Consider the following 25,743-nt stretch of genomic DNA (forward strand, 5'->3'; position numbering starts at 1 on the left):
TGCCCAATCAGTGTGATTTTTTAAATGCTGGATCTCTATGGCAAGACGCATCATCCACGAGTTCCCTCAAAATCAGGCCAAAGTTGTCTGATATATCCTGTGTGGCTGACTAATATGCGAACGAACGTACAGACTGACAGAGACAGATCCACAATCCCTCCCCGATTTCATTGTGCATGACAATGAGGCAGTCTAGACAGAGCAGGTGAGTGCAGGTAGGGTAGACAGAGCAGGTACGTGCAGGTAGGGTAGACAGACAGGTAAGTGCAGGTAGGGTAGACAGAGCAGGTGAGTGCAGGTAGGGTAGACAGAGCAGGTGAGTGCAGGTAGGGTAGACAGAGCAGGTGAGTGCAGGTAGGATTGACAGACAGGTACGTGCAGGTAGGGTTGACAGACAGGTAAGTGCAGGTAGGGTAGACAGAACAGGTGAGTGCAGGTAGGGTAGACAGAGCAGGTAAGTGCAGGTAGGGTAGACAGACAGGTAAGTGCAGGCAGTGTAGACAGACAGGTAAGAGCAGGTAAGTGCAGGTAGGGTAGACAGTCAGGTAAGTGCAGGTAGGGTAGACAGAGCAGGTGAGTGCAGGTAGGGTAGACAGACAGGTAAGTGCAGGTAGGGTAGACAGACAGGTAAGATCAGGTAAGTGCAGGTAGGGTAGACAGACAGGTAAGTGCAGGTAGGGTAGACAGAGCAGGTGAGTGCAGGTAGGGTAGACAGAGCAGGTGAGTGCAGGTAGGGTAGACAGACAGGTAAGAGCAGGTAAGTGCAGGTAGGGTAGACAGAGCAGGTAAGTGCAGGTAGGGTAGACCGTAAGGTAAGTGCAGGTAGGGTACACAGAGCAGGTGAGTGCAGGTAGGGTAGACAGACAGGTAAGTGCAGGTAGGGTTGACAGACAGGTAAGTGCAGGTAGGGTAGACAGAGAAGGTGTGTCGTGGTTGCAGCCCTGTTCCTCACCCCTATGTTAATTTATTAATATATGCAAATAGACCTAGACCATCTGTGTGAAGGTGTCTTAGGCATGTTGCAAGGGGGCATGAGGACTGGAGATGTGGCCAGGGCAATAAATTGCAATGTCCGTACTGTGTAACGCCTAAAAGACAGAGCTACAGGGAGACAGGATGGGCAGCTGATTGTCCTCGCAGTGGCAGACCACGTGTAACAACACCTGCACAAGATCGGTACATCTGAACATCACACCAGCAGGACAGGTACAGGATGGCAACAACAACTGCCCGAGTTACACCAGGAACGCACAATCCCTCCATCAGTGCTCAGACTGTCCACAATAGGCTGAGAGAGGCTGGACTGAGGGCTTGTAGGCCTGTTGTAAGGTGGCTCCTCACCGGACCTGACCTTCAACAACATCACCTATGGGCACAAACCCATCGTCGCTGGACCAGACAGGACTGGCAGAAAGTGCTCTTCACTGACGAGTCGCTGTTTTGTCTCACTAGGGTTGATGGTCGGATTTGCGTTTATTGTTGAAGGAATGAGCGTTACACCGAGGCCTGTACTCTGGAGAGGGATCGATTTGGAGGTGGAGGGTCCGTCATGGTCTGGGGCGGTGTGTCACAGCATCATCTGACTGAGCTTGTTGTCATTGCTGGCAATCTCAATGCTGTGCGTTACAGGGAAGACACCCTCTTCCCTCATGTGGTACCCTTCTTGTAGGCTCATCCTGACATGACCCTCCAGTATGACAATGCCACCAGCCATACTGCTCGTTCTGTGCGTGATTTCCTGCAAGACAGGAATGTCAGTGTTCTGCCATGGCAAGTGAAGAGCCTGGATCTCAATCCCATTGAGCACGTCTGGGACCTGTTGGGTCGGAGGGTGAGGGCTAGGGCCATTCCCTCCAGAAATGTCCTGGAACTTGCATGTGCATTGGTGGAATAGAGGGGTAACATCTTAAAGCAAGAACTGGCAAATCTGGTGCAGTCCATGAGGAGGAGATGTACTGCAGTACTTAATGCAGCTGGTGGCCACAACACTCCTGACTTTTGAATCTTTGAATCTTCAAGGTCCAATCCCAAAGGCCCAATCCCAAGACCCAAGACTCTTCTGAATGTATTACTCCTCATGCAAATGTGTCTTTCCAAGGACAGGACTCCAGTTCTCCTTCAGATGAATCACTTCCATTCAGTCCCCAGAACAGTTTACTATTATACCAGACTGTACATTATAATACCATCCTTCCTTGTTGAAAGACTATGTGCATCTGCACTGTGCGTAATACATTACTACCATACTTCCACAAAGCCAATGCGTGTATCTATCTCTAATCCATCTCCATCTAAATGATGTGGAGACTGACTGATATGTAACTGAGTGGTTGTTCTGCAATGACTTAATGGTCTTTTGGTGGCTTGCCGCTGGTTAAGGGACAGTGAGCATCAGTTACGTGGCGTCTGGGACTCGGCGGGAGGAGGGTGCCCCTGGAGAGGGGGTGTGAAGGGGAGATTCTGTGAGCTCCTTCCAGGGGCGGGAGGCTGACTCACAGGGGCACAGTCGGCTGCAGCTGTTCTCTGAGCTGGTTTATGGCTGCAGATGGGCAGAAGTGAGTGGTGGAGCACAGCATGGCTCTGTCATACCCTCCCCCACCCACCCAGTTTGCCCTGGTAATGGGGGGGCTTTCTTCTGGCAGGGACACAGAGTATGAGCCCACCATACCACAAATGAATCCGAAGGCCTTGGGTCAGCCATGTCCAGTGTGTGTGTGTGTGCATGTTTTGCGTGCATGTGTGTGTGTGTGTACACTCACACGTTGCAGTCATGAGGTTGGCTCAATGGCTGTGTTGATCCACTCTCCACGGAGGGTGTGGGAGGGTTGTAGGGGCGAATGGGTGACCAATGAACACACTGTCTTATTGTATGGGTAGCTACTGGACATGCTGGGATTTGTAACGCAATATGGATTTCACTCATTTGATTGGCAAGGTCACTAGTATACCAGTATATGTTGGTCACCAGTGTACCAGTATATGTTGGTCACCAGTGTAACAGTATATGTTGGTCACTAGTGTACTAGTATATGTTGGTCACTAGTGTACCAGTATATGTTGGTCACTAGTATACCAGTATATGTTGGTCACCAGTGTACCAGTATATGTTGGTCACTAGTATACCAGTATATGTTGGTCACCAGTGTACCAGTATATGTTGGTCACTAGTATACCAGTATATGTTGGTCACTAGTGTACCAGATATGGGTCACTAGTGTACCAGTATATGTTGGTCACTAGTATACCAGTATATGTTGGTCACTAGTATACCAGTATATGTTGGTCACTAGTATACCAGTATATGTTGGTCACTAGTGTACCAGTATATGTTGGTCACTAGTATACCAGTATATGTTGGTCACTAGTGTACCAGTATATGTTGGTCACTAGTATACCAGTATATGTTGGTCACCAGTGTACCAGTATATGTTGGTCACCAGTGTACCAGTATATGTTGGTCACTAGTATACCAGTATATGTTGGTCACTAGTATACCAGTATATGTTGGTCACTAGTGTACCAGTATATGTGGTCACTAGTATACCAGTATATGTTGGTCACCAGTGTACCAGTATATGTTGGTCACTAGTATACCAGTATATGTTGGTCACTAGTGTACCAGTATATGTTGGTCACCAGTGTACCAGTATATGTTGGTCACTAATGGCAGTATATGTTGGTCACCAGTGTACCAGTATATGTTGGTCACTAGTATACCAGTATATGTTGGTCACTAGTGTACCAGTATATGAACACCAGTGTACTTATATGTTGGTCACCAGTGTACCAGTATATGTTGGTCACTAGTATACCAGTATATGTTGGTCAACTCATAGTGTACCAGTATATGTTGGTCACTAGTGTACCAGTATATGTTGGTCACTAGTGTACCAGTATATGTTGGTCACTAGTGTACCAGTATATGTTGGTCACTAGTGTACCAGTATATGTTGGTCACTAGTATACCAGTATATGTTGGTCACTAGTGTACCAGTATATGTTGGTCACCAGTGTACCAGTATATGTTGGTCACCAGTGTACCAGTATATGTTGGTCACTAGTATACCAGTATATGTTGGTCACTAGTGTACCAGTATATGTTGGTCACTAGTATACCAGTATATGTTGGTCACTAGTGTACCAGTATATGTTGGTCACTAGTATACCAGTATATGTTGGTCACTAGTGTACCAGTATATGTTGGTCACTAGTATACCAGTATATGTTGGTCACCAGTGTACCAGTATATGTTGGTCACTAGTGTACCAGTATATGTTGGTCACTAGTGTACCAGTATATGTTGGTCACCAGTGTACCAGTATATGTTGGTCACTAGTGTACCAGTATATGTTGGTCACTAGTGTACCAGTATATGTTGGTCACCAGTGTACCAGTATATGTTGGTCACCAGTGTACCAGTATATGTTGGTCACCAGTGTACCAGTATATGTTGGTCACTAGTGTACCAGTATATGTTGGTCACCAGTGTACCAGTATATGTTGGTCACTAGTATACCAGTATATGTTGGTCACTAGTATACCAGCATCAAGGTGCTTCATTATTTAAGACATTACATTACTTACAGGTAACTGCCAGAATAAAGGAACCACCAGCATAATGTCTTATCTGGAGTACTCCTGTCTTATCCGGTGTCCTGTGTGAATTTAAGTCTCTAGTTCTCTCTTTCTCTCATTCTCTCTTTCTCTCTCTCGAAGGACCTGAGGGGGGCCAGGGTCAGTCTGTTATATCTGGAGTACTTCTGTCCTATCCGGCGTCCTGTGTGAATTTAAGTATGCTCTCTCTAATTCTCTCTCTCTCTCTCTCTCTCTCTCTCTCTCTCTCTCTCTCTCTCTCTCTCTCTCTCTCTCTCTCTCTCTCTCTCTCTCTCTCTCAGGACCTGAGGGGGGCTAGGGTCAGTCTGTTATATCTGGAGTACTTCTCCTGTCCTATCCAGTGTCCTGTGTGAATTTAAGTATGCTCTCTCTAATTCTCTCTTTCTTTCTTTCTCTTTCTCGAAGGACCTGAGCCCTAGGACCATGCCTCAGGACTACCTGCCATGATGACTCCTTGCTGTCCCCAGTCCACCTGGCTGTGCTGCTGCTCCAGTTTCAACTGTTCTGCCTGCGGCTATGGAATCCTGACCTGTTCACCGGACGTGCTACCTGTCCCAGACCTATTATTTCACCATGCTGGTCATTTATGAACATTTTAACATCTTGGCCATGTTCTGTTATAATCTCCACCCGGCACAGACAGAAAAGGACTGGTCACCCCTCATTGCCTGGTTCCTCTCCTGGTTCCTTCCTAGGTTTTGGCCTTTCTAGGGAGTTTTTCCTAGCCACCGTGCTTCTACACCTGCATTGCTTGCTGTTTGGGGTTTTAGGCTGGGTTTCTGTACAGCACTTTGAGATATCAGCTGATGTACGAAGATTTTTTTGTGTTGATTTAACAGGGCGTTGGGCCACGGCCAGCCGTCAGAACAGCTTGCAACACCACTCTCCCAACAGAAATACCATAATTTGGTGTTTTGCTGATGGTAGTCGGAACACACTGTCTCAGGCGCTGCTCCAGAATCTCCTATAAGTGTTGAGATTTGGTGACTGACTCACTGACTGACACACACACACACACACACACACACGCACGCACGCACACACACGCACACACGCACGCACGCACGCACACACACACACACACACACACACACACACACACACACACACACACACACACGGGAAACATACTATGTAGATGACTCTAAGTATAATAGGTCGTTAATTGCTTAATTATCTCAGGAACCACACCTGTGTGGGAACACCTGCTTTCAAAATACTTTATATTCCTCATTTACTCGTGTTTCCTTTATTTTTGGCAGCTACCTGTATATCACAAGACCTTACTTCGAGGGCTTAGTTTTTCCCTGATAGAGTGGCCACATCAGGCCTGCAAGTCACATTATGCTTCCAGTCATTGCGCTAACGCTAGTTAGCATTGGCTCGTGAAACTACCTCTAACTTCCTTCATACTAAAAAAGTATATCCATGATGGTATCTCTTGTAGCTAATTATATTAATAAAAATCCCCCTAAAACTATTTTCAAAATTAGATATTCAAAAAAAAAAATTGTGGACCCCCCCAACAGCTCAGACCCCAGTTTGAAAACCCCTGAGCTAGACCATTCTGGACCAGCATCACCAGCATAAACTGGTCCACAGCATCACCAGCTGGTCAGCCAGTCTAACCAGCTAGATCATGCTGGTCAGACCAGCTTGACCAACATAGACCAGCTTGAAATGTAGACTGGCCTATGCTGTATTTTGCAGCAGGCCAGTCTACATGACCTACCTGTTATGAGAATATGGTTTCCTAAAAAACAAGATCTCTGAGGATTTGTCCTTTTACTTTGGCGCATTGATCAACAATTAGCTGTGGGCTGTTGTATTGATTTTCCACTGGGCGTGACAGAGGGTCAGGAGTGTTGAGGATGAAAACAACCACCAATCCTCCCGTCTTCTCTACCTGCTCCTCCTCCATTTTTAATGCACTGCGCTGGAACAGCTCAAGGGGAACAAAACCAACTGTGACTAACGTCACCATTCCTCTTGAATGATGGCCCCTCTGGAAATCCTGCATCACACCACTCCAGACCTCTCACAGAGAAGAGAAATACCTTTTCAATTCCTCTAGCTTCCAGTCTATTCCAGTCATTCACTCCACAACCTCCTTATCTCAAGGCCAAGTCATCACATTGTTCTGCGATAGGCGAGGTGCCGTCAATTAAGTCAGCTAAAATAAATTGAATACAAACACCATTTCATGGGTGTGAAACAATGGATGCAGAGGAAGCAAGCGAGGGGAGGATGGAATGGAATAGTGTGGCATGGAATAGAATAGTGTGGCTTGGAATGGAATAGTGTGGCATGGAATGGAATAGTGTGGCATGGAATGGAATAGTGTGGCATGGAATGGAATGGAATGGAATAGTGTGGCATGGAATGGAGTTAATCCCAAACTCAGTCCTCTGGAACACAAAGGGGTGCACGTTTTGGATTTTTGCCCCCAACACTACACAGCTGATTAAAATAATCAAACCTTGATGATGAGTTGATTATTTGAATCAGCTGTGTAGTGTTAGGGAGCATAAAAAATAAAAGAAACGTGCACCCCTCGGGGTCCCGAGGACCGGGTTTGGGAAACCCTGAGGTAACGGAATGGTTTCAACCACATGTGTGTTTGAGACCATTCATGTTTGACGCGTTTGAGACCATTCCATTTATTCTGATCCAGACATTACTATGAGCCTGTTCTCCCCAGTTAAAGTGCCCTGAGATTACTGTGTAGAAGGGATGGACAGACACATTCCTTCATTTATTAATGTCTCCTTGAAATGTGGATAAGGAAAGACGTGTTTATGCCATCAGAAAGGAGAAAACATGGAAAATGGGTCATTCTGAGCTTTTAATCTCTTGGGATTTGTAGAATAGAATAGAACGTGAAACTGTTTACTGATCGGTGGAGGCCACTGAGGGGAATGCGGCTCACAATAATGTCTGGAATGGTGTCCATGGAATGGCATCAAACACCTGGAAACCAATGTGTTGGATGTATTTGAATCCATTCCACTGAATCCGCTCCAGTCATTACCACAAGCCTGTCCTCCCCAATTAAGGTGCCACCAAACTCCTGTGTTAGTGATATATCAAAATCACATCTCTCTATATTCAGAGTGTACACACTTCCCCATAATCCCTTAGTGCTCTGTGTGACCTATGAGCGCAAGGGTTTCACAACACCCTCTGAATGGCACACATACACAATCCATGTCTCAATTATCTCAAGGCTTAAAAATCCTTCTTTAACCCATCTCCTCCCCTTCATCTACACTGATTGAAGTGAATTTAAACAAATCACATCAATAAGGGATCACAGCTTTCAACTGGATTCACCTGGTCAGTCTATGTCATGGAAAGAGCAGGTGTCCTTAATGTTTTGTACACGCGGTGTACGAAGACAGCAAAATAAATCCCACCTTAATTATTTCACCAGTTTCATTAAATGACCGGTTACCACCACCCAATGACATGATTGCAATCTCCTGATTTGTTTCGGGGAAGGGGGACATGCCACTCAAAATAATGAATGAACAAACTAATTATGGGGCAATCTAATTTATTTGTAATGTAGATACTCTCCCCAACTATTCACACAGATGGGAAATACAAAACCTCCCAGATTATAGGGATTACCCAAATCAGACAAAGATTTTACGGACCCCACATTGTTGAATGACAGCAGGGGTTTTTGGAAGGGTTAAGATTTCTAGTCATCTTTATCTCTCTCTGGTTCATCGTTAGGGAACAAATCACTGTTGTTCCTCTAGTCCCATATATCACTGTTGTTCCTCTAGTCCCATATATCACTGTTGTTCCTCTAATCCCATATATCACTGTTGTTCCTCTAGTCCCATAGATCACTGTTGTTCCTCCTAGTCCCCTCTATCCCATATATCACTGTTGTTCCTCTATCTCATATATCACTGCCCTATATATCACTGTTGTTCCTCTAATCCCATATATCACTGTTGTTCCTCTAATCCCATATATCACTGTTGTTCCTCTAGTCCCATATATCACTGTTGTTCCTCTATGCCCATATATCACTGTTGTTCCTCTAATCCCATATATCACTGTTGTTCCTCTAATCCCATATATCACTGTTGTTCCTCTAATCCCATATATCACTGTTGTTCCTCTAATCCCATAGCCCATATATCACTGTTGTTCCTCTAGTCCCATATATCACTGTTGTTCCTCTAGTCCCATATATCACTGTTGTTCCTCTAATCCCATATATCACTGTTGTTCCTCTAATCCCATATATCACTGTTGTTCCTCTAATCCCATATATCACTGTTGTTCCTCTAGTCCCATATATCACTGTTGTTCCTCTATGCCCATATATCACTGTTGTTCCTCTAATCCCCTCTATCCCATATCACTGTTGTTCCTCTAATCCCATATATCACTGTTGTTCCTCTAATCCCATATATCACTGTTGTTCCTCTAATCCCATATATCACTGTTGTTCCTCTAGTCTCATATATCACTGTTGTTCCTCTAGTCCCATATATCACTGTTGTTCCTCTAATCCCATATATCACTGTTGTTCCTCTAGTCTCATATATCATATTCCTCTATGTCATGTAGATGACATAGAGTACAGTATATACGTATACATATGAGATGAATAGTGTAGGGTATGTAAACATTATATTAGGTAGCATTGTTTAAAGTGGCTAGTGATATATTTTACATCATTTCCCATCAATTCCCATTATTAAAGTGGCTGGAGTTGAGTCAGTGTGTTGGCAGCAGCCACTCAATGTTAGTGGTGGCTGTTTAACAGTCTGATGGCCTTGAGATAGAAGCTGTTTTTCAGTCTCTCGGTCCCAGCTTTGATGCACCTGTACTGACCTCGCCTTCTGGATGATAGCGGGGTGAACAGGCAGTGGCTCGGGTGGTTGCTGTCCTTGATGATCTTTATGGCCTTCCTGTGACATCGGGTGGTGTAGGTGTCCTGGAGGGCAGGTAGTTTGCCCCCGGTGATGCGTTGTGCAGACCTCACTACCCTCTGGAGAGCCTTACGGTTGTGGGCGGAGCAGTTGCCGTACCAGGCGGTGATACAGCCCGACAGGATGCTCTCGATTGTGCATCTGTAGAAGTTTGTGAGTGCTTTTGGTGACAAGCCGAATTTCTTCAGCCTCCTGAGGTTGAAGAGGCGCTGCTGCTCCTTCTTCACGATGCTGTCAGTGTGAGTGGACCAATTCAGTTAGTCTGTGATGTGTATGCCGAGGAACTTAAAACTTACTACCCTCTCCACTACTGTTCCATCGATGTGGATAGGGGGGTGTTCTGCTGTTTCCTGAAGTCCACAATCATCTCCTTAGTTTTGTTGACGTTGAGTGTGAGGTTATTTTCCTGACACCACACTCCGAGGGCCCTCACCTCCTCCCTGTAGGCTGTCTCGTCGTTGTTGGTAATCAAACCTTCCACTGTTGTGTCGTCCGCAAACTTGATGATTGAGTTGGAGGCGTGCGTGGCCACGCAGTCGTGGGTGAACAGGGAGTACAGGAGAGGGCTCAGAATGCACCGTTGTGAGGCCCCAGTGTTGAGGATCAGCGGGGTGGAGATGTTCTGTAGCTCAGTTGGTAGAGCATGGCGCTTGTAACGCCAGGGTAGTGGGTTCGATCCCCGGGACCACCCATACGTAGAATGTATGCACACATGACTGTAAGTTGCTTTGGATAAAAGCGTCTGCTAAATGGCATATATTATTATTATTATGTTGTTGCCTACCCTCACCACCTGGGGGCGGCCCGTCAGGAAGTCCAGTACCCAGTTGCACAGGGCGGGGTCGAGACCCAGGGTCTCAAGCTTGATGACGAGCTTGGAGGGCACTATGGTGTTAAATGCCAAGCTGTAGTCGATGAACAGCATTCTCACATAGATATTCCTCTTGTCCAGATGGGTTAGGGCAGTGTGCAGTGTGGTTGAGATTGCATCGTCTGTGGACCTATTTGGGCGGTAAGCAAATTGGAGTGGGTCTAGGGTGCCAGGTAGGGTGGAGGTGATATGGTCCTTCACTAGTCTCTCAAAGCACTTCATGATGACGGAAGTGAGTGCTACGGGGCGGTAGTCGTTTCGCTCAGTTACCTTAGCTTTCTTGGGAACAGGAACAATGGTGGCCCTCTTGAAGCATGTGGGAACAGCAGACTGGGATAGGGATTGATTGAATATGTCCGTAAACACACCAGCCAGCTGGTCTGTGCATGCTCTGAGGGCGCGGCTGGGGATGCCGTCTGGGCCTGCAGCCTTGTGAGGGTTGACACGTTTAAATGTTTTCCTCGCGTCGGCTGCAGTGAAGGAGAGTCTGCATGTTTTAGTTGCGGGCAGTGTCAGTGGCACTGTATTGTCCTCAAAGCGGGCAAGAAAGTTATTTAGTCTGCCTGGGAGCAAGACATCCTGGTCTGTGACAGTGCTGGTTTTCTTTTTGTAATCCGCAAGCTAGCTGCAATACTACACATTTTGCAATGGTGTGTAGAGAAAATATTGCAGTTTTAAAGCAAGCTAGCTGCAATACTACACATTTTGCAATGGTGTAGTAGAGAAAATATTGCAGTTTTAAAGCAAGCTAGATGCAATACTACACATTTTGCAATGGTGTGTAGAGAAAATATTGCAGTTTTAAAGCAAACTAGCTGCAATACTACACATTTTGCCATGGAGCGTAGAGAAGGTTTTGCAGTTCTACAACTAATTCCATGCAATTACTACACAAATATTTCCATAGGGTGGAGAAATGTTTGCAGTTTTGAATATGATATCTGAGTTAACTATAAAATAAATGGGAGCCACCCCAGTCTGTAATTTTACCATGATTATTACAAGTTTAGATACTGTAGCTGGCTAGACTAATTTACCAATCTTAAAAATCTTACCTGAGATGCGCTAATTGAGTGACTGCCAGTGACTAACATAACAAGAGGAAAACTACTGATTCACAACCTAACTTCAAAATTTCACCTGGTGTATTCTACTATTCTAACTCTCAACAGTTGAGACTCTGACTGACTTTCATTTTTATTTTGTGTTAATAATTCGCATCAATAATTTGCCCTTTTCTTCCTTCCTTTTTTTTAAGGGGGGTGCGGGCTAGTTGCCCATCCCTGGATTATACAATAGGACTATTGTAAGGGTGCTATGACATATTAGTGAGTGACCATATCAGGGTTGCCTTCCCAGCCATTTACTATTGCTGAGTAATTTCCTCAGTAAAAAAAAAAAAAAACAGGGTCAGCCTTCTGTCCATGACTCGTTGGCTGAGTGACTCACTCAGTTGGTTGGTCAAACTACCTCCACCCAACAAGGGTTGGCCTGGAAACCAATGACATAGAATGGATATGGGCGTGGTCAGCTGATTGGAGGTTCTGACTAGAGGGAGAATAGCTACGACCAGAAGTTTTTTTTTTGTAGCAGGTTACGAGAATTTATGCAGAAGGGTAGGATGATTAACTTGGCAGGTTAGGAGAAGGTTAGGATTGGGGTTGGCTATTTGACAAAACAAAGTTATTCTAGCTAGGTGGAAAGAAACTAATGCTATATTGTTATGTTCCTCTGCACCTTTCTAGAAAAACAGAGACTTTCACATACAGTAACTGTGGTTATTTCAATAGGGAGGTAAGAGAAGGAAGTGGTGTGTATTTATATAACAGATTCTGGTTTGATGAGGAACGCTTACTTAAACCTCTTGGCCCCTTGGGAGCATCGGGCTTCCACCATGGCTCTCCACCTCAGTCTCTTCTGTGAGAAGGCGTTTGCCTCTAGCAAGGAGATCCCCGCTTTACTCAGTGGAGCGTCTTCACTTGTTTTTTGGCCTTCCCTGCCTGAACATATTACTTAGAACCTTTGTATCCATCTGTGACAAGTGCATGAACTTTGAACTCAACAAAACAAACCACACCTCTGAAGAAAATAGTCCCAACAGGGCAATATCATGCAAATTCTCAGGGTGCAAAGTGTTTGGATTGGATGAATTGCACAACGGGTAGAGTCATGGGTTATAACTCAGCCAAAAGAGAGAGAGCGAGGGCCAAGGGATGAATGAATCATCCTAGATATAAAATAAATTAAAGATATCAGAGACAATGGTCACATTCTGCCTCTCTGGGCAAATGAAATGATGCCTACACTCAGATGATGGTTTTTTTGTAAGAGCAAGTTGATGAGAACATGTGGAAAGGGGTTAAGCCTGGTCCCAGATGTGTTTGTGCTATCATCAACTTGCCTATATGACAATGAGAGACAACGAGTTGACATGATAGAACAAAGATCTGGGACCTGGCGAGAAAGAGGTTGCTCTGTTTACCACTTTTTTTTTGGTTATATGCGACATACAGCTTCTGAGAAAATGCCAAAGATCTATTGTAATCATGCTGTACCCATGCAGATGGCGATTACCAAACTGAATAAACATCTACTCCAATATGTTACACCCTGAGTAAGTTCATATGTAACCAACAGGCGTCTTTATTTTGTACGACACATTTATTGTAATAGGCGTCACACTGGTCTGACCTGCCACAAGAATTTAAGCTCGTTCATGTCTCCATCCAAATATGGCGGACTCTATTTTCTAATAAAGTGGAGCTAAATAGGCTAGTTTGGGATCTCAGACTTGTTTGTTGTAAAATAAGTAACATTGCAAACTGACTAACTGACTAATTGTAGACTGACTAACTGTCTAATACAAAAATAAAATGAAAAGTTAAATGTCACTATTGCATGCTTTCAATCATACATATCTGACAAATTATCTCACAAGAATCTGACGATGATCATTGATGATGATATATGCCATCAGTTGAATAGAAATTCCAATGACATACTTTGATTCATAAAGGACATCGTGGCGGGAAAAGGACTATGTATGCATGGCACATGAAAAATGTAATCTGTCACTAGTCAGAAGGAGCATACCTGCTTGTGTAAAATACCACATAAGATTGACATGTAAAAACGATAATAATTAGCAGCCTATTGACAAGTTAGTAAAATAGATACCACACCGTACATATCATTCTTAGGAACAGTTGTTTTTATTCATCCGCGACAACCGACGATTTGCAATAAAGTTCAGCCTAACAACGACTGTGCGGAGTGATTTATTTAAAGGACTACACCCAAGCGCAACCCGTTGGCTTCTCTTCTTCTGCCCAAACCCAGAAGACAGCGGGGACGAGACGGAGCCGGGGAATTGTTGGAGACTTCAAAAAATCACCGACAGAAAATACAGCTTTATAGAACCATCACTGTTGCTCTAGAGTACCTGTCACATATATATATATTTAAAAAAAAAATCTATATATATTTCTACATTTGAACTAATACGCAAGTATGTCCTGGCAAGGCTACGTGGATAACCTGATGGCCGATGGCAGCTGCCAGGACACCGCCATTGTTGGTTACACGAACGCCAAATATGTCTGGGCATCGTTTCCCGGTGGTACATTCGTTAACATAACGGTAAGGACATTTTTAATAATAATTCAAAGACGAATCTACGAACCCGGTAAATGCTGGTATTTCAGTCTGTTGTTTTAAATCTGGGTGTTGGGGCCCTTGCCTATAAGAGGACGGAAGGCAGACAGGCAGCATGCGTTCACTAACACATGGTATCCGGTGTTCTTCGGTACAGCTATTAAGACTTTTCACATGGTTATTTGAAATATTTAGTGAATAGGTTTCGGACTACACAATACATTTTTTTTTAAATGAGTTGTGATCTAGCAAACTAACTGTTAACTTTAACCAGCCGACTGACATTTTTTTTAAAACTAGTTATCAACACATTAGCCAGGCTATTTTTGGCTTCTCACCACATTTTTAAGCGTTAAAAGCGTGCGTTCAGAAACTTGTTACCACAAATGATTGATTGAAACCAGTTTCCTGTTATATCTAGCCGGCAATGCGGGCTCTGGGAGGAGCGGCGGCGAAAAAATGGCACAATATCTCAGGTCATCCAGATTCCAATATAATTAGGCAACGTTGGCGGATCATTGCGCTTCGTGCACAGTTAAATGTACCATTGTGGACTCCGCGGAGTTCGTAAATGCGTTTGTGAATCAGGGCCTTCGCTGCAATGCTGCCGCCCCTTTTTAATTTCCCAAGATGGCGCCTGTAATTCATTTGTACCCTTCCAGTCTACACAAGTAATCGTATGGAAACTTAAATGTATAGGCACCAGCTCGAAGCACATTGGTCGTTGTACAATAATCTACCATTTACAATTCGTTTGGAAGTGTATCAAGTTAACGTATTGCATCACTCTTGGTCATTCATGAACCCTCCATTTTGTTAGTTCGCAAGCATGGAAATGGAACTATTTAGCTAAGATTTGCTTGTGTTAATTTCCAGATTATTGCAGCGTTTAAATTCGCTCGCGCGGCAGGGCATTTCTTCTGTAGTTTCCGTCAGGCTCGTAGTTGGATACATGCTGGATTGATAAAACATGTTTGTTTTTTTTTAGCTACCAAACGTTGACTATCTTTCTAGCTAGGATGGGACTGCGGCAGGATGTATGATACCATACTACAGTTGAAATTGCGGGTCCTGTATCGATATCCGTGTGCTAAATGGGGGGGTTAATTTTAAGTGAGCTGCTTCCTTGTCACTATTCTAGTTAGATAAGCTATGGCTAGACAGTTAATCATTAGCTGTTTGGTACCCTGGGCACATTCTCATGGATGTGAAATGAACGAGTTGGCACTTGCTCTGTTAGTCTTATGCTCAAATGTTACAGGTTGTAGGCAAGCTGTCAACAGTCAAGTTGTCCTACTGTATATTGCCTCTGTGGACAGCGTTGCTCTGGTTTCAGCTAACCTCAAGGGAGTTATTGTAAATAAGAATTATCTTCGCTCCTCCCTGGGCTCGAACCGGCAACACAACGACAATTAGCGCGTGCTAACTAGCAAGCCATTTCACTTCGGTTACACGAGCCTCATCTTGGGAGTTGATAGGCTTGGAGTCATAAACAGCGCAATGCTTGACGCACAACGAAGAGCTGCTGGCAAAATGCACGAAAGTGCTGTTTGAATGAATGTTTACGCGCCTGCTTCTGCCTACCACCGCCCAGTCAGATAATTGTATGCTCAGTCAGATTATATGCAACGCAGGACACGCTAGATAATATCTAGTAATATCATCAACCATGTGTAGTTAACTAGTGATTATGATGGTTTTTTATAAGATAAGTTTAATGCCAGCTAGTGACTTTTATCTTGGTTTACTGCATTTGCATAACAGGCAGCCTCCTTGTGGAGTGCAACAAGAAAGTCAGGTCGTTATTGCGTTGGACTAGTTAACTGTACGGTTGCAAGATTAGATCCCCGAGCTGACACGGTGAAAATCTGTCGTTCTGCCACTGAACAAGGCAGTTAACCCACTGTTCCAAGGCTGTCATTGAAGATAAGCATGTGTTCTTAACTGACCTTCCTAGTTTAATAAAGATAAAACAAAGGTGTAAAACAAATCGGCGCCCAAAAATACCAATTTGCGATTGTTATGAAAACTTTGAATCGGCCCTAATTAATCGGCCATTCCGATTCATCGGTCGACCTCTATACAAAACGAAGGGGTGGTATGGTCTTAGCAGTTAGTAGATGGGTAGCCTGGCAGGTAGGAGCGTTGGGCCAGTAACCAAAAGGTTGCTGGGTCGAATCCCTGAGCTGACAGTAAAAATCTGCCATTCTACCCCTGAGCGTTATAGTTAACCGGCTGTTCCCCAACCCCCGAAGACGTGGATGTCTTATGGCAGCCCCCCCACACCTCTCTGATTCAGAGAGGACGTTGGGTTAAATGCGGAAGACACACAAGTTGAATGCATTGTTGACTAGGTATCCCCCTTTCCCTTAGTACTGTATTAGCGTTGAAATCTAACTGGACCTTTTTCCAGCTAGAGCTACTTACTAGCTGTGCCATGGTATGGTCTAATGAGAGTACATAAATATTCAACAAACCACATGAGGAATTTGGACACTGTCCTATCAGAGCTAAGTGAGATGGTTACGCTGTATCAATCTCTAGCACAAGGTACCCTGAACAAATAATTTGGCATGTTTCTTTGTGCCTGGTAGGATAAATGTGACCTGCAATACTTATGAAATGAACTGGACAACAGCGACTCCAAACAATTCCTAATTTATTTCCAAAGTCAGACTGCATTTGACTGCCAAATAATGTTCTCAGGAACTTTGTATTTTTATTTAGCTGAGAGTCCTGCTATTTTAGACGGTGTATTGCAGAAAATAAGGCTGTAACATTGGCCCTCAACTTATTGGTAGTGGAATAATGATTTTTATTGAAAATTAATTGCTTTCAAACTTTACATGGTCATCTGTAGGTTGAAGAAATCGACATCATCGTAGGAAAAGACCGCGAAGCGTTCTTCTGCGGTGGGCTGACCCTAGGCCAAAAGAAATGCTCAGTCATCAGAGACAGCCTCCACTCCGACGGGGACTGGACAATGGACATCAGGACAAAGAGTCAAGGAGGAGAGCCCACATATAACGTTTCCATAGGCAAAGCCGGCAAAGGTAGTGTCCATCCCATTTATTCACTGCTCACTCAAACATTAAACGCTGTAGTTTGCTGTGCATGTATAATATACTGGTATTTACTTAAGGTTCATGCAGTATAATGTTTTTTAACTTGTCCAGGGATGGTTAAATTTAGATGGGGAATGTTCAATTTCAAGTGTTGTTTTTTTTCAGGTCAAGAAAGCCAATCAAGTAGAAATGTCAAATAAGTGTTAGTTTTGTATCAGATCTGATTTGAGCACACTGATTTAACTGCTAGCCAGCCAAATTATCCACCAATTCCATGTTGATCTGCCCAATTTTGAAGGTGAGATGGTCATTTGAAAAACAATATGCCTGTGAGTTGGGCCTTTTCCCGGTCTCTATTCTGCCACATCCCCTATAGCAGGATTAAGTCCATAACTCCCCCGACTTGAAATACACAGGTGGGAGGTTTTCTGTCGCTGGGCAACCTTTCTCTTTTGGTTTCGGGTCTTCTTCCTGATAAGACTCCTCTATCCCTCTAATTGACGCACCTTTCTCCTCACATCAAGTTACCCCCCCCTCCTCTTCAGATAGTGGTACTGAAGGATTTTTGCTTCTGTTCAAATGTATTGAGGTACTTGCAAGCATACTGTATTGTGTTTTAATACAGGTGTTAGTGAGTTAAAGCGTTCCCTTTCTCATTACTCCTTACTGCTGGCATGCCGCGTGGACTCGGTTCCGGGCATGCCGCGTGGACTCGGTTCCGGGCATGCCGCGTGGACTCGGTTCCGGGCATGCTGGACGGTTCGGGCATGCCGCGTGGATGCCGCGTGGACTCGGTTCCGGGCATGCCGCGTGGACGGTTCCGGGCATGCCGCGTGGACTCGGTTCCGGGCATGCCGCGTGGACTCGGTTCCGGGCATGCCGCGTGGACTCGGTTCCGGGCATGCCGCGTGGACTCGGTTCCGGGCATGCCGCGTGGACTCGGTTCCGGGCATGCCGCGTGGACTCGGTTCCGGGCATGCCGCGTGGGCATGCTCTGGTTCCGGGGGCATGCCGCGTGGACTCTGTTCCGGGCATGCATGCGTTCGGGCATGCCGCGTGGACTCTGTTCCATGGGCATGCCGCGTGGACTCTGTTCTGTTCGGGCATGCCGCGTGGACTCTGTTCCGGGCATCTGTTCCGGGCATGCCGTGGACTCTGTTCGGACTCTGTTCCGGGCATGCCGCGTGGACTCTGTTCCGGGCATGCCGCGTGGACTCTGTTCCGGGCATGCCGCGTGGACTCTGTTCCGGGCATGCCGCGTGGACTCTGTTCCGGGCATGCCGCGTGGACTCTGTTCCGGGCATGCCGCGTGGACTCTGTTCCGGGCATGCCGCGTGGACTCGGTTCGCTAAGTAGAGGATAAAGGAAAGGCTTCAGACCAGGGCATTTTTCTTTTTGATTTACCAAATTTGTCATTGCTGCCCCCCCCCCCCCTTTATATATATTTGTTATAATACTCTTCCTCGGTTTAGAAACTGAGCCATTTGTGGTCGTTGCTTACTGCAGTTAATAATGTCAAGGCTTCCAAATGGGTAAAGACACCATTTATGGACTTTGTTAACATTATGGAATGATTCAGACATTCCACTTATCAGTTTAGAAGAGTATGAAGGTTAATGTTAGCGTACAGTAAAATAGGCTAATGGACTGGTTTGGAATCGTCAGCGCTACTGCATCATTTTAGTGACCGCGTTGCATGTTTTTCTTCTCCCCCCCCCCCCCCCCCGTCCAAGGCCAGAAGCTTTTAACAAAGTGAATGCTTGGCATATTGGCTATGGGTGGGAGCCTCTTCCTGTCTTCCTTCATACTATAACCACCTGCTTGTTTTGATTGGACTTTTCTTGAACTGAGAAAAAAAAAAGGATTTTAACGATCTTCCATCTTCAAATTCTCTACATTTTGCTATAAAAAAATTCAGTCTTGGTTCTTTATAATGGGCAAAGAAGGGGACCATGGAGTTGGCTTGAATAATGTGTAATGGCTGAATATTTGAGTGACTCGGGGTTCTAGTCTTGACTTGTCCTTAGTGTTGTAGTTGAGGGGAAAGTTTCTTTTCAAGCAGTCCTATTTAAAAAAATGTCCTGAAGGGGTTAGTAGCAGTACAGGATCACATGGTCAAGACCCTGACATCCACAATGTAGCCCCCCCCCCCCTCAACACATCTGTTAATTTCTGCTCTTGTCCGCCCCCCCCTTTGTGTACTTCAGCGTTGGTTTTAGTCATGGGAAAGGAAGGTGTCCATGGAGGACAGCTCAACAAGAAGGCGTTTACGATGGCTGAATACCTAAGGAAGTCTGGATACTAAAGCAGCATCGGCCCAGCCACCTAGCAGCTCACCCATAACACACACTTCCAGTTCTAGTTGGTAGTTGCTTACTTTTCTCCCCAGACCCTCCTTTTGTCCCCCCCTTCCCCCTTTTTTTTGTGTTTGATTCCCCTTTTTCTCTTGTTCTTTCCCCAGTCATCTTGATGCATTCACACTGTGTACTCAATCCCATTCTAGCACTGTTGCACCATAGTGAGAGAAAAAAAATACAAAAAAAATAAAAAGAGCATGTTGTTAACAGGACATTGTGACAAATCTATACTTTAAAAAAAAAAAAACTTAAAAAACAACCTTGCACCATTCTGGCCAATGCTCAGTGAAAAAAATATAATAAAATAAGAAAAAAATAAAGTGAAGGAAACCTAAAATTGATGAGCTGAGATTTCGTGTGATTGTCCCCCGGAAGTTCACTCTTGAGCAGCCGATGCCTTTGGAGCACTTGAGCTGTAACCAAGCTCATTGTCTTCCTTTTCTAGAGCATGTTTTTTTTTGTGGGGGGGGGTCATGCATATCTTCGAGGCTACTGAAATACTGTTGTTCCCTCTGCCCCCTCCCTGTAACTCCTGCCAAATGTCTGTAGCTCCTTCCCCCTCTTCCTGTTTGTCCATAGGTGACACTACATCAGTACGCGGGAGGAACACTCCGTTAACCAATCACTACACCCTAAAGTCCCCTGTATCTCCCTCTGAGCCACACTACTCTACCGGATGGGGGGGGGTTGCGCTTCAATGCAGTCATGGCAGGCTTATCAGTTCTGGTATTGATTGAGTCAGAAGGCAAAACCGACATGGTTGATGCAGGCAGAATCTCTTCCATGTCCTCTTCATGACTACATGAACCCCATCATGGACATTCCATTGTTACAATGGCTCAGACACTTAACTGTTTGCCAGCTCCTGTAATGAATTTCCTTTATTTTTTTTAAAAGGCTGCCATTTTGGACAGTAGATACATCCAGTTTGACATTTTTCATAGGACCAATTTTAGTGACAGCTTTGGGTATATATACAATTGCTCTAAATCATTGTGAAGGATGCCTTCTAGCCTCATCTTTCCCGCTGAAGGCAAAACAACACTAATGTAAAACCACGTCTTTCTGTTGAAGGCAAAAGGGAGGGAGGGTTTGCGGTGGATGAAATCGAGCGGTCATAATTTGACAACTTCAGATTTTTTTTTTATTAAAGAAATGAATTACTGCATTTCTAAACTCATGCTGTGTGAAGAAACGACTGTGGAATAAATGGCCTTGTACTCGTGTTCAACTAAGATATGGTATCTTTTCAAGCTCTGTACTTAAATGTAATGTCCAATTTGAAAAGAACTTTAAAAAAAATATATATAAAGTAGAAATTACACAATTGAAATGGGAGACGGGATTGGTTGGAATAAAAACTCTTTGATTGTCTTGTGGAAACTTGTATACCAAAGCTGTGTATCCTGTACCATAATGTTGAAACATCGATATCTATTGTATAATGGATTTTTAACAGCTGCCCAGGAAGGAGTCATTTCATTGGCACTTTTTTTGTTTTTTGTTTTGCATCAGTGCCAATGTTCAGGCCTTGTGGGGTGTGTGTGTGTACTAATTAAAAACTTCATTTGCTGACTTTCTTTCCCGACACTTCTTTTCTTACACTTGGGATAGTCTCTTTAACACTTCATATGCATAAACCAAGAAATGCCATAAATTAATTTATCACCTTGTTTACAGACAGATCAAATAAATCAATTCCAACCAGATTGCTTTTGTGCTTTTTTTTTTTCTCCAGTTGAACTGTACCCTCTTTTCGGCAGGGGGGACCTTTGCTCTGGGGAAAGGATTTTTGAGCCAGAGCAGCAGTTTTCAGAAGGCTGTATGTAATTGGTCATTTTTATTTTTTTACCATCCTAGCCTGGAGCTCAATAGTTCAACTGAGATGCTCTTTGTTAACCCCACCCTGAAAAGAAAGTTGTAGGGAAATGTGGAAGTGTTCCTTAGTAGAGCATGAGGCACATTTACACCTGGGATTTTTTTTTGTAGACTTGATATTTACTTAATGTGTTTTGTTTCTGATCAAAGTAACCAAACTAGGAATATAGAGTCAAGTTGTTGCAGTGACATTACATGTGATTCAACTTTGTCTCCCATCTTAAATACAGCTTTCTCAAAGGGTGTAGTCCACGACTTGGCAAGTATCAGACCATTGGAACAGGCTTTTCCCCCTCATGTAACCTGCATCAATTGGACACAATACAACTTGTTTTTTTCCTCAAGCTGACGTCGAAGTAATTTGTCTCGTTATGTCATGGGGAGCGATCTAGGCCACCATGTAGCCTGTTTACTTACAGGTCTGATCCAAGAGACGGGGTTCCAGAAACCATTGTCCTGGCTGCAGTGTTCTACTGTAACATTGGCAATTTGAATGGTTTACTGATCCTCTCTCAATACCTGTCCTGGTCAATTATTAGAATTCTGTACAACCTTAGCCCTGTTTATACCTAGTGCAAATGTGAGGTACTTTGTCCTGGTCTTTGTCTATACATTCTGATTGTTTACAAATGGTATTAAAAATGTCTGCACTGTGACTACATTTCCTGGGGTCTTTAATGCACATTTTAACAGCTATTCTTTCAATATTTTAAGACTCATTAATCTGTCACTGGTGCCACCTGTCAATGATTTAGAGGGTGGATTTAATAAATGATTTCTCCGTTCAGATCTGTCTACACTTGTAAGATATCCAGACACAATGCGTGTTTGACTAACCTCTCGAGGCGTTCAGAATGATCTGCTCACATTGTATTTGGCAACGTGGGTACAAACAGAATTTGGACAAGATCAGGACAAAGGATCCAAGTGAGGACAGGACTGAACCCAATCACTGAGGCTGTGTGCCATAATTAGAACTCTTGAACTGAATGGAGGGCATCAGAATTCTGTAGACGTAACAAATGTGTTTATTGAAGTGAAATTAGATTGAATGTAGACAGTGGTAAGACATATCACATAAAAAGGAAAGGCAACAAGGACTTAACAAAACACTTCATGTTATGGGAAGAAAATATATAAATGCAACATGCAACAATTTCAAAGATTTTACTGACTTGGTTCATATGTAAATTGAAATAAATTCATTAGGCCCAAATCTATGGATTTCACATGGCCGGGCTCAGCCAATTGGAATGAGTTTTTCTGCTACAAAAGAGCTTTACTCCTTGGCAACCCTACCCACCCCACACAGGTGAAGAAGTCAGATGTGGAGGTCCTGGGCTGGCGTCTGTGGTTGTGAGGCCGGATGGACGTACTGCAAAATTCTCTAAAAATGAAGTTGGAGGCAGCTTTTTGTAGAGAAATTAACATTAAAGTATCTTGCAACAGCTCTGGTGGACATTCCAATTGCATCTCAAAACATGTGGCATTGTGTTGTGACCTATTGTCCTCATGCGTAATGATCATCCTGTTTAATCAGCTTCTTGATAAGCCACACCTGTCAGGTGGGTTATTTTGGCAGAGGAGAAATGCTCACTAACGGGTATGTCAACAAATGTGCACAGAACAATATTTTTTGTGTGTGTGTATGAAACATTTCTGGGATTTGTTTATTTCAGCTCATGAAACATGGGACCAACACTTTACATGTTGCGTTGTATATTTTAGTTCTGTATACTTGAACTACCTACTTACAGTATTAATGATATGACACCAAATACATGTTGCAAGACCTATCTACCAATGATGTCTTGTATTTCAGGGAAATGATCTATCTGGTATGTCTAGATTAAGCCAACAGGCTGCTTGTAGCAGTGTAGACGTGGGTATTATCTGAACAGAACGGTCTCCCCACCCCCATTCTGCTTGTATTCCATATTGACTTCTGAGAGGAAAGACATAACATTGGGGCAAACTAACAACTTCCTTTGGCTGAATGCAGCACCACAAACAGGTTGTTTTGGCCTTTTGCATTATCAACGTACCAGATCAGTCGCATCCAAATCGTACTCTATGACTCCATTATCTCTGGCTCGAGACCGATTGACAAAGCCCTGTTCCCATGGCCTCGTTTCTATATAGTCCTTATGGGAAAAGATCAGTTCAATCCATTTATAAAAGGCTGCTGAATACTACTTGATATTTCTATACAAGCAGTAAGTATATATATATACAATATTAGAACTCCTCACCATCTGATACAGAGGCATACAGATACGCAGGCTACCAAAATAATGTTTTAAGATGTTACGGATAGTGATCTATACTTTTTTTTTTTTACACACACACACACGCATTCCTTCGTAGTTGGTGTCGAGCCCTTTCTCACAGTGATGAGTGTAACCGCAGTCGGAGGATTGTCTCCGGTGTTCTTACCACCCCATACAGACTTAACTACAGTGAAATGCAGTGCAGTCTACTGCAATGTTCCTGTGAAATCAATGTCATCGGTTAGCCCAAAACACACGATGACACTGCTCAGTAATCTGGTTAAACATACAACAAACGGATTATTATGGTGATTTGTATTCTAAACTTAAAGTGGGAGATAAAAAAAATAGTTTTATTAAACGGGGACTTCCAAATGAAACACACAGTCTTGGGTGAGTCTCCAGCGTGAGTCTCTGCTGCTGCAAGCCAGTAGGGTGAGAGGGGAGGGAGAGGCGGGGGAAACCGGGTCACCTGTCCGTCAACTCAGGCCAACCAATCAGGCGCGTCATGGTCATCGGGACGAGGCTCCTGCAGCTGGACCACCACCGTCTCAGTCTCCACGGTGACGTCCTCCTCCTCGCTGTCGTCGCTGGTATCTTCGTACTCCGAGGACTCTTGATTGGGCTCCGAGCGAGAGGCCCCCGTCGCGGTGCCGAAGGAGTGGCCGCTGGCGGAGGCCTGGGAGCGTAGCAGCGGAGTGCTCTCAGACACCTCGTTCTCCTCGGTCCCGCTGTCGTCATCTGAGTCCGAGTCGCCTGCGGAGGGGACCACCTTCTGCTTGCACACGGGACATGTCTTCTTGGTCTTGGTTAGCCAGGGGTCCACGCATTTGCTGTGGTAAGCTACAGGGAGGGAGAGGAGACACGACCCAGGTCATTACAATCAGAGGCAGCATCATGAAGGTGTTTTTCCCTGGATACAGATCACTAGGGTTGGAAATCACAAGGTAATCCTGAGTTTAAATGTAAATCGGTTCATTTCCTTCCAATAAAAGTCATGAATTAATTCAAGTTCACAAAACTCAAAATACGGATGTGACATTGAATTCTATTCAAGACGTTCCCCAAAGTTGAGCAGCGCCCGATGTCCAGGAGCCGAGTGTGGTTTAGTGTTCCCACTGAGATATCACGTTCACATGACCTAGTGGGTGTGTCTGTTGGGGGTAGAGGACAGTAGGTTGTTTGGTGTAGAAGACAGTAGGTTGTTGGGTGTAGAAGACAGTAAGTTGTTGGGTGTAGAAGACAGTAGGTTGTTGGGTGTAGAAGACAGTAGGTTGTTGGGTGTAGAAGACAGTAGGTTGTTGGGTGTAGAAGTCAGTAGGTTGTTGGGTGTAGAAGTCAGTAGGTTGTTGGGTGTAGAAGTCAGTAGGTTGTTGGGTGTAGAAGACAGTAGGTTGTTGGGTGTAGAAGACAGTAGGTTGTTGGGTGTAGAAGATAGTAGGTTGTTGGGTGTAGAAGATAGTAGGTTGTTGGGTGTAGAAGACAGTAGGTTGTTGGGTGTAGAAGACAGTAGGTTGTTGGGTGTAGAAGTCAGTAGGTTGTTTGGGGGGTAGAGGACAGTAGGTTGTTGGGTGTAGAAGACAGTAGGTTGTTGGGTGTAGAAGTCAGTAGGTTGTTGGGTGTAGAAGTCAGTAGGTTGTTGGGGGGGGAGAGGACAGTAGGTTGTTGGGTGTAGAAGACAGTAGGTTGTTGGGTGTAGAAGACAGTAGGTTGTTGGGTGTAGAAGACAGTAGGTTGTTGGGTGTAGAAGACAGTAGGTTGTTGGGTGTAGACGACAGTAGGTTGTTGGGTGTAGAGGACAGTAGGTTGTTGGGGGTAGAGGACAGTAGGTTGTTGGGGGTAGAGGACAGTAGGTTGTTGGGGGTAGAGGACAGTAGGTTGTTGGGGGTGTAGAAGACAGTAGGTTGTTGGGGGTGTAGAAGACAGTAGGTTGTTGGGGGTGTAGAAGACAGTAGGTTGTTGGGTGTAGAGGACAGTAGGTTGTTGGGGGTAGAGGACAGTAGGTTGTTGGGGGTAGAGGACAGTAGGTTGTTGGGGGTAGAGGACAGTAGGTTGTTGGGGGTGTAGAAGACAGTA

At 44.5% G+C, this 25,743-nt stretch overlaps 2 protein-coding genes across 4 annotated transcripts in view; one reads left to right on the forward strand and one right to left on the reverse strand.

The window, feature by feature from the left end:
- The first annotated feature begins 13,737 nt into the window (after window positions 1-13,737).
- On the forward strand, window positions 13,738-21,094 carry LOC123996835 (profilin-2-like). The gene is made up of 3 exons (XM_046300601.1): window positions 13,738-14,082; window positions 16,958-17,150; window positions 19,370-21,094. Exons 1-3 carry the CDS (start codon window positions 13,954-13,956, stop codon window positions 19,465-19,467), a joined length of 420 nt encoding a protein of 139 aa, XP_046156557.1. The 5' UTR covers window positions 13,738-13,953; the 3' UTR covers window positions 19,468-21,094.
- A 1,313-nt stretch (window positions 21,095-22,407) lies between these two features.
- Window positions 22,408-25,743, reverse strand: part of LOC123996822 (E3 ubiquitin-protein ligase RNF13-like) — an 86,440-nt gene continuing 83,104 nt past the window's right edge. For all 3 annotated transcript variants that reach the window (XM_046300569.1, XM_046300589.1, XM_046300578.1), the window contains exon 10: window positions 22,408-24,510. In XM_046300569.1, coding sequence (XP_046156525.1) covers window positions 24,152-24,510 — 359 coding nt within the window. In that variant the 3' untranslated portion in view covers window positions 22,408-24,151. The remainder of the gene's footprint in view (window positions 24,511-25,743) is intronic.

The sequence above is a fragment of the Oncorhynchus gorbuscha genome, linkage group LG02 (genome assembly GCF_021184085.1).
Source record: "Oncorhynchus gorbuscha isolate QuinsamMale2020 ecotype Even-year linkage group LG02, OgorEven_v1.0, whole genome shotgun sequence".
Classification (NCBI taxonomy): domain Eukaryota; kingdom Metazoa; phylum Chordata; class Actinopteri; order Salmoniformes; family Salmonidae; genus Oncorhynchus; species Oncorhynchus gorbuscha.

Excerpts from the sequence above, each read along its gene's own strand:
- LOC123996835 (XM_046300601.1), top strand. The coding sequence starts at position 13,954 with ATGTCCTGGCAAGGCTACGTGGATAACCTGATGGCCGATGGCAGCTGC. Across the intron at positions 14,083-16,957 it reads GTACATTCGTTAACATAACG|GTTGAAGAAATCGACATCAT; the intron begins GTAAGGACATTT and ends GGTCATCTGTAG. Across the intron at positions 17,151-19,369 it reads CATAGGCAAAGCCGGCAAAG|CGTTGGTTTTAGTCATGGGA; the intron begins GTAGTGTCCATC and ends TGTGTACTTCAG.